The sequence below is a fragment of the Vidua chalybeata genome, chromosome 29 (genome assembly GCF_026979565.1).
Source record: "Vidua chalybeata isolate OUT-0048 chromosome 29, bVidCha1 merged haplotype, whole genome shotgun sequence".
NCBI classification, from domain to species: Eukaryota; Metazoa; Chordata; class Aves; order Passeriformes; family Viduidae; genus Vidua; species Vidua chalybeata.
In genome coordinates this window covers 2,691,121-2,706,249 of record NC_071558.1, presented here as the reverse complement: position 1 = coordinate 2,706,249, position 15,129 = coordinate 2,691,121, and the positions used below count along the sequence as shown (strand labels likewise).

Below are 15,129 nucleotides of genomic sequence, written 5' to 3'. Positions count from 1 at the left end.
CCTGCAGGGGAGCATCCCTGAGGGGCTGCTGGTTTTGGTGAGGACACGGATATCCCACTCCAGCCCCCCCCCCCCCCATTCCCACACCTCCCGGCCGTTCCCGAGCCCCGCCGTATGTACTGCGTGCGTCGCCTGCTGCGCTAGAACGAATGCCTACAAAATCCTAAAGCTATTTCTCAGGCAGTTTATGATAATTTCCCCCCCCCCCCTCCCCACCCCAGCCCATCCCCATCACCCGTTTTTTCCCCCCCCCCCCCCCCCCCCCGCCCCTCCCAGCCCCTCCTGGAGCTCCCAGGGATGCTGGGGACGCGTTATGTGACCCAGGTATCCAACCGCATGCGCTTTACGGAGGGGCTCTCCCCCTCGGGCTCGCTGGTGGGTCGCAGGAGGCCCAGGGAGGAGCCAAAATCGGCGCGGGCGGGATCGTCCCGCTCACTGCTGCCCTCGTAGGAGCTGGTGTTGCTGCTGAGGCTGTCGACGGGCGAGCGGCCGGTGGGCTCGTGCCGGGGCTGGTGGGGGAAGGTGCTGAGCGGGGTGGCAGTGTTCCTCTCCCGGTTGGGCGAGACGGGCTCCGACTTGATGCTGATGTTGGGGTTGGTGTTGACAGTCAAAGTGGTGGTGTGGGACAAGTGGCTCCCTTGTCTGGGCCATCCGGAAGGTGGGGGGAAGAGGTTGGGAGAGGAGGAGGAGGAGGAGGAGGAGGGGAGGAAGGGGGAGAAAAAGATGGAGGAGGAGATAATGGGAAATCTCTCATTATTAACTTTTTGGCCGCCTTCTACCCTCCAGTGCACAGAATGCAGAACTTTCACACGCCACGGCCGAATGAGCCCATGATTATGAACCTGGATTAGATTATTCATCTGGATTCATAAGCAGAATTATGACTTCAGAATCACGTGCAGTGACCAGGACACATCACCACAGAGCTGGGATCAGACATCCCTCCTCTCCCAGCACCTGTGATCCAGCCCCAGTCCCACCCACTGTCCCTCAGCAGTGGCCCAAAGGCATGGGTGTCCCTACAGCTCTGCCCCTGCATCCCTGTGGGCTGCACAGACCCAGCACACGGCTCAGCCAGGTGGTTCTGCTCTAAACTGGGAACCTCAGCCTCTGCAACACAAAATTTTGTCCAGGATTTCCACAGATCCTATGGCCCCACTGGTGCAGGAGGTCCAGCCAGCCACTGAGGAAGCTGCTGCCTGTCCTGCCTGGAAAACATGCACCAGGCAGTGAGGAAACACTAAACTCCTACACAAAAACCTGGTCCATCCATCCACCCCTCCATCCATTCCTCCACCCATCCACCTATCCCACCCCTTCATCTGTCCATTTGTCCTTCCAGTCCTCTATTCATCCCCCCTTCATCTCACCATCCATCCATCCATCCATCCATCCATCCATCCATCCATCCATCCATCCATCCATCCATCCATCCATCCATCCCTTCATGGTGGAAATGTCTTTGACTCAGTGGCTGGGGCAGTCATTGATCCCCCCTCCTCAATTCCTGCCTCTCTTTGTCCCATGGTCTCAACGGGATCATGAGCAAGTGGCTTAAATCTTTATGTCGACTGTAATTCTGTGTGTGGGTGCTTTATTCCAGAGTAAAAGCAGATCAAAAATCCTGCTCTAAGATGCAAGTGCTTGTATATTCTGCCCTGGAGAAAAGCAATCTCTTTGCAACACTAAAAGCCACCTTCTTCCATACCAGCACAGTTCCAGGCACCTTATCCTGCAACGTGCATCCCATCTAACACTGCCTCTGGCCTGTTCTCAGCTCCCCCCAGGCGAGTGCAGGGATCAATCCCACTGTGGACAGGCAGCAGCACGAGGCTCTCAGAGCATCCCCAAGTACCCTGATCTCAGCCAGGGACTCTGGTGAGTGAGTGTCACTTAGAGTGACAAGGACAGGACCCCCCCAAACCAGCTGTGCACGGGCACACAGCTCCTGCCCCCAGGAGCATGGACCCACCAGGCCTGGCTCTGGGAGTCTGGAGAAGCCAGGGAGCAGTCTCAGCTGAGGCTCTGCAGGTGTGGCACCCCAGAGGAATCCCCCATTTCCCTCTTGTGGCACTCACATTAAGTTTCCTAGTGACACCGGGACCAGGTGCTGCTGCTGCGGCTGCTGCTGCGGCTGCTGCTGCTGCTGCTGCTGTTGCTGCTGCTGTTGCTGCTGTTGTTGCTGCTGCTGCTGCTGCTGCTGCTGTTGCTGCTGCTGCTGCTGCTGCCAGGCAGAGATGTTGCCAAGGGACAGCCCTCCAGGTGAGCTGAACGCCGGCAGCGAGGACAGCTCAGCGCTCGTCAGCTGATAATCTGGAAGGGAAGGAGCCCTGCGGTCACCTCCATGGCAAACCTGCCCCCACAGTGCCCCGAGCACGGAGAGAGCATGGAGACACACAAGAGACACAAATACACAGTGTCTGGGATGTCAGCTCGTGCTCCTGGCCAGAGGACACAGCTCGTGTGTGCGGATGGCTTTTTTGGAGTCGCAGAATCAATGAGGTTGGAAAAGACCTCTGAGATCCAGTCCAACCTATGACCAAACACTACATCAGTGAAGGGACATTTAAAGGCCATCTAGTCCAACATGCAGGGACACTTCCCACTATGCCAGGTTGCTCCAAGCCCTGTTCAACTTGGCCTTGGACACTTCCAGGAATGGGGCAGCCACAGCTCCTCTGGGCAACTTGTGCCAGCACCTCCCCACCCTCAGTGCAAACAATTTTTTCCTTTTATCCAGTTGTCTTCCATCCTCATGAGGTGCTGGCAGGACCTCCACCCTCCACAACACCCACCAGTGCCCCTGCCCCCCAGGCACAGCAGTGGCCAGGGCAGCCCCACGATGCAGCCGTGTCTGGCTCCCCCCAGGAATGTCCATGGGCAGGTGAGACCCCCAGAGCCCCCTCCAGCCAAACGGTGCCACTCACACTTCCTCCCCTCCTGGAGCAGCAAACCCTGGCAGCTGACACCCACCTGTGCCTGGGGCACCCCCACCTGTACCTGGGGCACCCCCACCTGTGCCTGGGGCACCCTCACCTGTGCCTGGGGCACCCTTACCTGTGCCTGGGGCACCCTCACCTGTGCCTGGGGCACCCTTACCTGTGCCTGGGGCACCCTTATGTGTGCCTGGGGCACCCTTACCTGTGCCTGGGGCACCCTCACCTGTGCCTGGGGCACCCTTATGTGTGCCTGGGGCACCCCACTTCTGCCTGGGGCACCCCACCTGTACCTGGGGCACCCCCACCTGTACCTGGGGCATTTCCACCTCTGCCTGGGGCATCCCCACCTGTACCTGGGGCACCCCACTTCTGCCTGGGGCATCCTCACCTGTGTCTGGGGCATCCCCACCTGTGTCTGGGGCACTCTCACCTCTACCTGGGGCACCCTCACCTGTGCCTGGGGCATTTCCACATCTGCCTGGGGCATCCCCACCTGTACCTGGGGCACCCTCACCTGTGCCTGGGGCACCCTCACCTGTACCTGGGGCATCCTTACCTGTGTTTGGGGCGTACCTGGGACAGCCCCACCCACGGCTGGGACACCCCACGCCGTGTCCCGCGTGGCAGCAGGGGGCGCTCCCTGCCCGCCATGGGGACACGGAGTTGTCACCGTGACCCCCCCCCCTCCATCCAGGGACCCCCTCACCCCCAAACTGCCCCCACCCCATCCAGGGCACCCCACGCCCCGGTTCTCCTCCCCCCCTCTTGCAGGGCAATGCCTTTCCCATGCAGAACCCATTGAAAATCCCAGCGGGGCACCTCATTCCAGGCGGGGATTTTACACAGGGTTGTGAATGCTGGCGGAGAAAGCCAGGGAGGAACGTGCTGCTCCTTCAGGAGATGGTCAAACCTTGGCCAGCCATGTCAGCCTGACACAGACACCCAGCAAACCCTCCTCACACCCTCTCCTCCCCCTTTCTGGCTCTAATTTTGGGTGTCTTGTGGTTTTGGCTGTCCCCACCCCGGCAGCACACACAGAGGTGGCTGTGCTGGTGCTGAACTGCTGCCAGATCCCCGGCGCACCCCACCCAATATCCTGGCACCGGGTTCCCTGCTCCACACCATCCTCCACCCCCTGCACCCCTGGCTGTTCTGGTTTGGGAGCTCCTGACACTCTCTGGTGACAGTGGCTGCCCCTGCAGCCCCCAGCTGGAGCCACCCCAGATCACGGAGCTGGGAACGGGCAGCTTTGACAGCCCAGCACAGGAAAGGGCACGTAACTCTGGCCAGAGGGCAGCTCAGCACAACTGCACCAGCCTGAAACCCAGGCAATACCCACCCAACTGACAGGTGAGTCCTGAGAACAAGAAGTGGCAGTGCTCCAGGCTGGGAGTTTGCTCTGGGCATCTGCACCCCTCCACCACCTACGCAACGATCGCCTCTGCAGCGCCACAGAATCACTGAATTACTTAGGCTGGAAAGGCTCTCCAACACCATCCAATTGTTGCCCCAGCCCTGCCAAGGCCACCACTAACCCGTGTCCCCAAGTGTCACAGTCACATGTCTGTTAAGCCCCTCTAGGCATGGTGACACCACCACCGCCCCAGGCAGTCTGTTTCGAAGCCTGAACACCTCTTCCACATAGAAATTTCCCCTAATATCCCACCTAAACCTCCCCTGGCACAACCTGGGGCCGTTTCTTCTTGTCCTGCCCTTTTGTTACCCGGGAGCAGAGCCCAACTCCCACCTGGCTGTCCCTTCCTGTCAGGGAGTTGTGGAGAGTGACAAAGTCCCCCCGAGCCTCCTTTTCTCCAGTCTGAGCCACCTCAGCTCCTTGTGCTCCAGACCCTTCACAAATCAAGACAATTCCTATCCAATTAACAGGGCAGCTCTGGTAGAACTGCCAGGTTCAGAGTTTGCACCCTACAGCGGTGCCCCCGACGCTCACCCCCACAGCAAACACCTCAGCACGGCTCTACCCATGGAGGCTGTGAGGAAAAATAACTACAGAGAGCTGAAATTCAGGCCCCTCCGCTCTGAGCAGCGGCACAGGGCTCAATTAAAACCTATTTTGGGGACTCTGGCTGTGCCCAGCCTGGCTGGTAAACCGCATGGTCACGCAGGGAGAGGAGCCTCATCACGCACAGCCGGCAACTTTGGGACTACACCTACTAATTAGGGGAGGGAGTATCCAACGTGCCAGTTCTGGGTTCTTCCAGACAGGCGGCTTTTTTACATTTTTGCAAACTTTTCTCTGAGCCAGAACAAGTTACACAGGCAGCCAGCAAGTCCTCAAAGTCTTGGTGGAGGTCTGACAGGTGGCAGATGAACAACCCTTCTGCTTGGGCAAGTGCACTGTCACTGCTGCCTCAGGCTGATTTCAATCCACCAGCCCAAATCAGATGTGTCTATGAGCAGGTTGGTTTGCATTCTTCCTGAACTTTTTGAGGGGCCTAGGCTTGTTGTCATTATTACAACACCCCCTGAGCTCTGAGAGCCCGGGGATGGGTGTAGCTGTAATTAACATCCACTTGCACAGTGCAATGGGCTACACCAGCCCTCACGGCCCTTCTGGCTATGACAATGAGCTCTCACCACTTACATAATGAGGTTTCCCCTGATTTTAGTCCTGTGGAACCTTTGCACTCAACCACGTCCTGCAGTGGAGAGTTCCACGAGCAGCTCTGCAGGAGCACCAGGCTGCCTGCAGCAGAGCATTTCCCTCTGCTCAGCTGAGCCACCTGAGAGCCCTGTCCTGGCCAGGGCCTACCTGTGTCAGAACCCTGCCCTGGGCATGTCCTACCTGTGTCAGAACTGTGTCCTGGGCATGTCCCACCTGTGTCAGAACCCTGCCCTGCCATGTCCCACCTGTGTCACAGCCCTGCCCTGCCATGTCCCACCTGTGTCACAGCCCTGTCCTGCCATGTCTTACCTGTGTCACAGCCCTGCCCTGGCCATGTCCCACCTGTGTCACAGCCCTGTCCTGCCATGTCCCACCTGTGTCACAGCCCTGCCCTGGCCATGTCCCACCTGTGTCACAGCCCTGTCCTGCCATGTCCCACCTGTGTCACAGCCCTGTCCTGCCATGTCCCACCTGTGTCACAGCCCTGTCCTGGCCATGTCCTCTGTCACAGCCCTGTCCTGGCCATGTCCCACCTGTGTCACAGCCCTGCCCTGCCATGTCCCACCTGTGTCACAGCCCTGTCCTGCCATGTCCCACCTGTGTCACAGCCCTGCCCTGCCATGTCCCACCTGTGTCACAGCCCTGCCCTGCCATGTCCCACCTGTGTCACAGCCCTGCCCTGCCATGTCCCACCTGTGTCACAGCCCTGTCCTGCCATGTCCCACCTGTGTCACAGCCCTGCCCTGCCATGTCTTACCTGTGTCACAGCCCTGCCCTGCCATGTCTTACCTGTGTTGTATGCTGTGGGCATGGCTGAGAAGGGCAGCCCCTGTGTCAGCAAACTCGGAGTCGCCACAGAAACAACTGGTGTGGTCAGAGAGTGAGTTGCTTGAGAGACACCCAACCGCTGCGTGTTTTGCTGTGGGAGCAAACAGGGAGGGAGTTAAAGCCCACATGGTTGGACTCGGTCGTTTCTGTGGGTGGTGGCCCCCCCCAGACCCCCTGGGCATGTACTGGGGCTGAGCATGGAGACCGTGGGACAAGCAGGATTGATCCTCTGGCCATTCCACACTGCAAAAAAGCCAAGTACAAAGCACACCAGCTAGTGACACTCTGGACTTTGCAACACTCGTGTGCAGGTCACGGCCTTGAGTCCCCTTCCTGCCCAGGGCTGGGCCTCACCCACCAGCACCAGCCACGTGTGCATGGAGGGGGAACATCAGCAGGAGGCCTCAGACAATTCCTCACTGCTTTCCAGAGGTTGCATGTGAGGTTTGCTGAGCTTCCAAAGGGTGACAAAGAGACCAAAGCAAACCAAGACCAGCCGAGGCAGCACAGAGCCGGCATCTCCTCCATGCAGCTCTGGTGGCCAAGAACAAGCCCGTGCCTCAAGGGAAGCTGAGGATGCTAAGCACTGGCCTCAGGGTTTTAAAGGGACTCTGGAATCCCTGAACTCCACGTCCAGTGCTCAGCAGCCTGCTGGCTCGGTGTCCTCACAAGGTTTTGGTGACTCAGGTATTAGCAGGTCCACTGGGGAAAAGTTCTGCCCTTGCACCGGTGCACACCAACCTCCCCCATGGTTTTCCAGGCAGTTATGTGGGCAGATCTATAGGTCAGATTCAGCCCTGTTTACAAGGCAGATAATCTGGGCTGTCTCTGCTGATCTGATTTAAATCAGACCCAAGAGGCTTGACTCTAATCCGAAGCACCCCAGCACACGTCACCCTGTGAAGACTGGGGCAGTGCCCAGCTTAAATCACACCTGGCACGAGGCTGGCTGGGGCACAGTGAGCAGCCTCCCCGTGGAACTGAGGGCTCCCAGGGCCTTGCAGGGCTGGGCACAGACTCTGCAACGCTTCCCCACGGCCAGGGAGACTCTCCTGGGACAAGGCTGGAGGCTAAAGCCCTGCCCTGGCCACCTGCAGAGGGTAACAGCACCTGGCTGTGCAGGATTTGCTCGCCCTGCGCCCACACAGTGCCCAGCCCCAGGTCCCTCCTGTGGCCTGGAGAAGGAGATTACCAGGGCTCTAATTGCTAAAGCTGTGGGGGGCTGCAGGAGAGGGCTTTCCTGGCACGCATCCTGCTGGCAGCAACCCCTGGCCATGCCCACTGCTGTGGGTTAAGGACACGGCAAGGAATTGTGTTCCCAGAAGGCACAGCCCTGTCCCTGTCCCTGTCCCTGTCCCTGTCCCTGTCCCTGTCCCTGTCCCACCTGCACGAGACCCTGAGCCAGCCCAGGGGGATGCAGCCCCCACAGCCCCATCCCTTCTGCCCCTCTCTCCAGGGCTCTGTGGCTTTCCTGGGAGGGCACAGGGACGAGTGTGGCCGTGCCACAGGGCTGGGCTGGTGGGACACCAGCTGGGCAGGGTGTGCCAGCCCCAGGAACCTCCTCGACGCCACAAGGCGAGCGTGGGGACGTCAGCCCCAGCTGAGCTGGGGAAAGCACCCCGATTTTCACCACAATCCATGCAGGGAGGAGGTGTGCAAGCTGCCCCCCACATCGTGCCCGCAGACAACGCTCCCAGCTGCCAATCCAGCTGGTAACACACCATGCAGCATGCTCCCAGGGAAGGGATCCAGTGAATGGACCCCGCTGCTCCTGGAGTGTGAGGAGTGTGGAGAGAAATGGGGGGACACCTCTCTGAGCCCTCTGAGGGAGGAGAGCATGCTCAGAGCTGCAGGAGCAGCGCCGAGGGTGGCAGGGCTGGGGCTGCGGGCAGCGGGGACGCAGCAGAGGGATTCTGACTCATCTCACAGCTGCCTGGAAAGAGGTGGGAGCTGCCATTTGGAGAGAGGATCTGGCGTGTAGGTTGAGCAATACGGAGGGAGCAAATCCGGGGAGAAGGTTAGCGGAGCAGGGGGGCATCTGCACCAGGCAGGAGGGATCTGCAGGGACAACTCTGCAATCCCCTTCCTGATCCAGCAGTGCCAAGGTCCCTGTCCCACCCTGCCCACATTTCATCACCCTCCACCTCACTGCTGCCACCTTGGCTGGGGCGAGGACGTTTTTCACGTCAGGCAAAAACCCACCAGGTTAACTCAGACCACCAATTAAAGCTGCAAATGCCACCCCAGTGGATTTTCACCTAACGCTGCTCAGTGTGCAGCCAGGGAATGCCCCTGGGCAGAGGGATCAGGAACGAGCAGATGGGGAGGTGGGGAGTGACTGGTCTCCCTCCACACACGGGGAAACTGAGGCACATAGATGCTGGAAGGGGGCCACTAAGCAAGAAGGGTTTGGGGACACGAAGAGCAGCAGAATTCACGTCTGCCAAAGCTCTGGCCCATCCTTGCCCTGGCCAGGAGTGTCTCGGTGCAGGCTGCCAGAGGGATTGGCTTTCTCCTGCGTTTCTGGAGAGCTCTTCCCTGGCTGCGTGACCTGCATCCCGCAGCAGCTCTTGCCCTTCCCTTGCTGAGCTGACCTGTCGCCCATCTGCCTGCACCAGAATAGCAGCAGAGCAGAGTGAATCCTTGCCACAAACAAGGTGGCATTCACTTTGCTGGCAGGGAGAGGAAAAAAAGCCATAAAAATAACACAGAAAACTGCCCCGTGCACAAGGGAGGTTTAGGGAGTGTACTAGCCAGCCAGTGGATTTACACAGGCTTTAAATAATATCTTTAATATGGGAAGAGCCTGATTTACTCCCTGTCTCTCATGTGCTGGCAGTGGGCCAGGTCTTCCTGTGCTGTAGCTGTGGTGGCTCCAGCGAAGCCCCATGGGCAGTGGCAGTGCCCAGCTCAGCTCCACAGTCCCCAGAGGGACCCTGGCTGACCTCCCTCCCCACGGGGACCGACACAGCAATTTTGGCCTTGCTAGAGAAACAGGCACTTTGCAGCTCACGCCAGCTCCTCCTTTTCCACAGGGAACTCGGTTTTCCTAAAAGCGTGCTTTTCTGGGGATTTATTTTCTGCAGCAGGATTGGATGCAACAGGGAGCCAGTGTCCACCCCCCTCTGTGTGCCCCATGCCTCGCCAGGGCAGGGCAGGACCGAGGGGACAAGCAGCCCATGTGCCACCACGCCACCATGCACGCTCAGAGGGGAACTCACCAGAGCCAAGTGGTCCTCGGTCTGTCCGTGGGAGTACAGGGAGAGAACCGAGAGGCACCGTTAACTCAAGCACCCCAACCCACCACGAGCGTGCCCGCTGGCACCACACCCGCGCCCCCAGGGGGCACAAACAGGTCAGAGTGGTGCCTGGTACCATCCATGGGGCACAAACAGGTCAGAGTGGTGCCTGGTACCATCCATGGGGCACAAACAGGTCAGAGTGGTGCCTGGTACCAGCCATGGGGCACAAACAGGTCAGAGTGGTGCCTGGTACCATCCATGGGGCACAAACAGGTCAGAATTGTGCCTGGTACAGGGTTTGCACCAGCCATGGGGCACACAGGTCAGAATTGTGCCTGCCACAGGGTTTGCACCAGCCATGGGGCACAAACAGGTCAGAATTGTGCCTGCCACAGGGTTTGCACCAGCCATGGGGCACAAACAGCTCAGAATTGTGCCTGCCACAGGGTTTGCACCATCCATGGGGCACAAAAAGGTCAGAGCGGTGCCTGCCAGGGGGTTTGCACCATCCATGGGGCACACAGGTCAGAATTGTGCCTGGTACCAGCCATGGGGCACAAACAGGTCAGAGTGGTGCCTGCCACAGGGTTTGCACCAGCCATGGGGCACAAACAGGTCAGAGTGGTGCCTGGTACCATCCATGGGGCACAAACAGGTCAGAGTGGTGCCTGCCACAGGGTTTGCACCAGCCATGGGGCACAAACAGGTCAGAGTGGTGCCTGGTACAGAGTTTGCACCATCCATGGGGCACAAACAGGTCAGAGTGGTGCCTGCCACAGGGTTTGCACCAGCCATGGGGCACACAGGTCAGAATTGTGCCTGGTACAGGGTTTGCACCTCCATGGGGCACAAACAGGTCAGAATTATGTCTGCCACAGGGTTTGCACCACCCAGGATGGTGCAGGCAGGAACCCAAGCCTTCCTCCTCGGACCTCCCCTCCAGGACGGCCCCATCCAGCTCCCAGCACTACAGCACCCAAGTCCCCTGCGGCCTGCCCGCTGGCACGGGACCCCTCCCAGCCCTGGGGGCACTCACCAGGTGGTGCATGAGCCCCTTGCCGCTCTGCGAGGTGATGACGCGCAGGTCGGGCTTGCGGCTGTTGGCGGCCAGCGGCGCGCCGTGCGAGGGCGGCGGCGGCGACTTGGCCGGGATGATCTTGCCCAGGCTGCTGCCGTTGGACACGGGAAGGAGACCCGGAGAGGCTCGGGCGCTCACGTAGCCATTTCCTGCAGGAACACGGGGTGACAGAGAGGAGGGAGGTGAAGGCATGGCGACGGTGGTGAACGCGTGGTGACGGCGAGCACGGGGCAATGGGGATGAACACGCTGCAATGGATGAATGCACAGCTGTGGTAAACACATGCACGGTGAGTGTGTCGCAGTGGGGTGCCCCTCCTCGTGGGAGAGCAGCACTGCATCCCCCCAGGCTCCCCAAAACCCTCGTGCACCCCGGCAGGTTCATCCTGCGGGGTGAAGCTGGGACAGGCAGTAGCCCCGAGCCCACAGTGCTTAGGGCAGCTCCTCACCCTGCAGGGACTCCCCCTTGTTCCTGCAGTAACACCCAGCAAATCTCAGAGCCTGATCTGCAGCCAGGCTCGTTCCCTGCTTTGGCTGGGCACCGCAGCCCTGCCAAGATGGGTAATTACTGGCACATTCACTTTTAAGGTCTCTTTATCGTACTGGGGCAGTGAAAAGGGGCTGTGGCAGAGTGAAGACTCAGTTCACTGCTCCCACTGCCCCTTTGAAGATCTAAGGTTCCCTCCTTCTCCTCCTCCTGCTGCCCCACTTAAGGATTTTATGTGCAAAGAGAGGGGGGAAAAAAAAAGAAGAAAGGAAAGGAAGAAAAAAAATTAAAAGGAAAAGATTTGATGAACATCAGGAAAGGAATAAATTGGATCAGATTACTGTTCTGATGAGGGCTGGTTTTTTTTTCATGAATAGGCCCCAAAGATAGAAAGGCGTTCAGCAATCACCAGGATTCAGCCCTCATATTCATTGCACGTTAGACCGGGAAAAATAGGTCGCTGATTGCATTATTAATCACATCTACCATTGCGCTGCATCTGCATTTCAGCAGGCGGCTGGTGGCAGTGACGCCGCAGCCGCAGCGCGTGGGGGCTCAGCTCCAGCCCTGTCCCCCCTGGAGCTGTCCCGGGCTGGACACGGCGGGCACGGGCTGGACGTGGCACGGGGGGTGCAGCTCTGCTCCCACAGACGGCACCGGGGACGGGAGGTGCTGCCCCGGTGGGTGCCTGGGAGCTGCCCTCAGGGACGCCCATGGTGGGTGCAGGCGGGCAACTGAGGCATCCCCCTGATGGAGGGAGAGGCCTGGCCTTCCTGTCCCCACTGAGGTGTCCTGCCAGTCCCAAATCACCGTGAGCAGCCGTGCATAAGGCGTGTGCATCAGGCCCTGGCACCTCTGTGCACCGTGAATCCTGCTCACAGGGGCACCGGCGTTTAGATTTATTAACAAAGCAGAAATTCCTCAGGTGACTCTGGCTACCTGCAGTGCCATGGAAAAGCCAAAAGAAATGTTAAACCCCGTGATATTCTCCTTCCCGAGGCACCACCGGCGTGGATGCACACGGGGCTGTCATGGTGACTCCCTGTTTGAAGCACACCATGTTATCTCTGTATCACCTGGGGTGTGGGTTGGGGTGGCTCCCTGTGCTGGAGAGGAGCTGGTTTGGGTTCCAGTGCTGCCACTCACCCCCAAAGATGGGTGGCCTTGGGCTCTCATTGCTGCTGTCATTGCCATGTCCACCCAGCATGGATCCGGCCAGCCCTGTGAGCCAGAGAGAGAAGGGCTACACTCCCACCAGGACTTCCCAACCAAGGGCCCCCACCACAAAAAGAGTCTAAAAAAGGAGCACCCTGGCCTGCCTTTGCACCACCCTAGTGTGAATTTGAGCAGGGACACTTCAGGGCTCAGCATCCCCCCAGGGGCCAGGCGGGGTGGACGGGGTGCTGCATCCTGAGGGTGGCACACGCCACGGAGGGAGCGTGGGCAGGATGCAGGGATCCAGCGACATCACTGCAGGATCCGGCCAGAGGCACCCGCAGCTGATGACTCAGAGGCAGCAGGTGATCACTCAGTGCTGCAGAGACTGCAAGGGAGGAGGAGGAGGAGGAGGAGGAGGAGGAGGAGGAGGAGGAGGAGGAGGAGGAGGAGGAGGAGGAAGAGACGTACCAGGTATTTGAAAACTGCAAGCGCAGTGCCAGAGCCACAGTCCCCTCCCACAGCCACGAGGGGAGCCCCAGGGGGAGGGCGGGGGTCTGGGGGCAGCAGGGGTCCGGGGCTGGCCACAGCCGGGCTGTCCCTGCTCCTCACACCCATTTCCTGCAGTGGCAGCAGGAACGCAGGGAATGCTTCGGTGACGTCAATGCTGACATTCACGGGCCCTGCCAAGCTCTGCACCCGCCACGGCCACGGCTGCTCCCGACAGCTGACATGGGGGCGGCTGCGGGGGAACAACGGGGCCCGCGGAGCTGCCTGGGGGCCGTGGCACCATGGCCCCTTCCCTCTGCCCTCCAGGATCAGCAAAGCTCCGTGCTGGGTGCTGTGAGAACCCCGGGAGACGCTGCTCCACAAAACCACCCGGGCGGGTTTCGCTCTGCCAAGAAATCCCTCCGGCATGGCGCTGCCCAGCGCAGGGAAATGGCTACTCCTGGCAGTAGCCACAGTGCAGGGGACGGGGTCGGGTGGCCACGGTGCTGCAGAACCACAACTGGACCAACCCCACCCAAAAACCAGTGGGACCTGGCTCCAGTTTGGTTTTAACTGGGGCAATGTGGAATTCCACACTCCTCCCCTGTGCTGTCGGCTGGACACCTACTGCAAAAAGGCCCAGAAGGGGTGAGGAGTCGGGCCCAGGAGCAAGGCTGCCTCTGCCCTGGGATGGATGGCATCTACCCTGCCAAGCCTGGGACCACTGCCAAGCCCAGTGCCTACAGCAGCAGCTGCTTCCCAGCAGTAGCCAGGGCCGTTGCTGGCTTTTGGGCTGTGCCTACGCCAGCAGTGGCCCAACATCCTCAGCCTGCAGATGGCAGAGGCAGACGTGGGGATGGAGATATTGTTAGTGCATTTTACAGCTGAGGAGCTGAGCCATGAGGCCTGAGCCTCATTAGCACTGAGGCTCTCACGGTGGAAAAGGCCCTTAATGAGCTTTTTTTCCTTGCAGTAAAGTTCCTTTATAGGGCCCAAGCACGAGGAGGAACTGAGTGTTAATTGATCACCCGAGGGTGGCGGAGAATTGGCTGCAGCACCAGCAGCTAAACCCAGAGCTACCCAAATCCTGGTCTTTGGGGGTCACCTCCCTGCTCTCCAGCTCTTCCTGGAATCCTGGGAAGATGGAGACTCCTTGGTCTCTGGGGTCTCCACTGAAACCAGCTCCCCCAACAAAGACACTGGCCTGGAGCTCCACATGCCAGCCCCTCCCACTGCCAAGAGCAGCAAAATCTTCCCCAGCGCTTCCCTATGGACCAGCAGGGCCCAACAGCAAAGCAAAATCCCACGGGGCGTGTGGGGAAACCGAGGGCAGGAGTGCCACATGGAGCCAGGGGCTGAAAGGCTCCTTACTCACCCACGGGGCTGGGGCAGGCTCCGTTCGTGTTGTTCAGGTCTCCCCCAAGCATCGCCCCTGGAAAGCAAGAGGAGAGATGGGATCACCATCAACGCAGGAACTGGGTGAACATCCCTGCTTTTTGGGGGGGCAGGAAGGCAGGGGGCACACTGGAAAAAGGCAGAGGGAAAAAAAGCGGGACTGTCTTCCTGGGGAGAGAGTCCTGGGCAAAATGAGCAGCATTCCTGGTGATCAGGTTGGGAAACGTTATCCAGGCAGATCCGTTTCCTTTGGGAAGGAGCCAGGTGCACAGGAGCCTGTTCCAAAGGAGGCAGCTTGGAAAACACTGCAGCTATTTTATTCCAAGCCCCCCTTTGGGGGACACGGAGCTGGTGCTGCTGGGGGAGAGAGAGCCCCAGCAGCATGACAGGAAACAAAATCCCCCCTGTAATGCTCACACCGAGTGGAAACCACCCCACACTGCCAGGATGCCACAGCAATCCCGACTCCCATGGTCCCCACACTTGCAGCAAAGCGCTGACGCTCCCCACCAGGCTGGGACAAACTAGACCTTTTTATTCCCAAAAACCAGAACGTTTTGCCTCGCCTGGAAGAAGACTTGATCTTTCTTCTGCCTTGTTATGAAGTTATTTCTGAAAGCCACCTATTCCCCAGCCGGGGCTGCCTGACCACGCCGCGGGCGGCGATTGCAGCCAGCAGCCGGCACGGAGGCTCCGGAGCTGCGACCGCAGTCAACCCGGAGCCCTGGGCTGGCCAACAAGGGGCTTTCGGTGCCAAACCCCACCTCTAACCACTGCCCAGCCCTTCTCAACCCAGATGGGGAAACCTGAGACACGAATCTTTATCCAGCCCGTGGCTCTCAGCTTTGGGCTTGCAGCGAGCCCCTGAAAGCTGGAGGAGGGTGGGAGGGCTGA

At 59.5% G+C, this 15,129-nt stretch overlaps 1 protein-coding gene across 9 annotated transcripts in view; it reads right to left on the bottom strand.

Annotated features, from left to right (window-relative positions):
- Positions 1–277: 277 nt before the first annotated feature.
- Positions 278–15,129, bottom strand: part of MEF2D (myocyte enhancer factor 2D) — a 75,235-nt gene continuing 60,383 nt past the window's right edge. For 6 of the 9 annotated variants that reach the window (XM_053966959.1, XM_053966962.1, XM_053966956.1 and 3 more), the window contains 7 exons: positions 14,216–14,272; positions 12,343–12,417; positions 10,669–10,859; positions 9,612–9,632; positions 6,352–6,481; positions 2,079–2,313; positions 278–642 (listed from right to left, as the gene is read on the bottom strand). In XM_053966959.1, coding sequence (XP_053822934.1) covers positions 312–642; positions 2,079–2,313; positions 6,352–6,481; positions 9,612–9,632; positions 10,669–10,859; positions 12,343–12,417; positions 14,216–14,272 — 1,040 coding nt within the window. In that variant the 3' untranslated portion in view covers positions 278–311. The remainder of the gene's footprint in view (positions 643–2,078; positions 2,314–6,351; positions 6,482–9,611; positions 9,633–10,668; positions 10,860–12,342; positions 12,418–14,215; positions 14,273–15,129) is intronic. The other 3 variants (XM_053966964.1, XM_053966965.1, XM_053966966.1) reach the window with 3 other exon arrangements.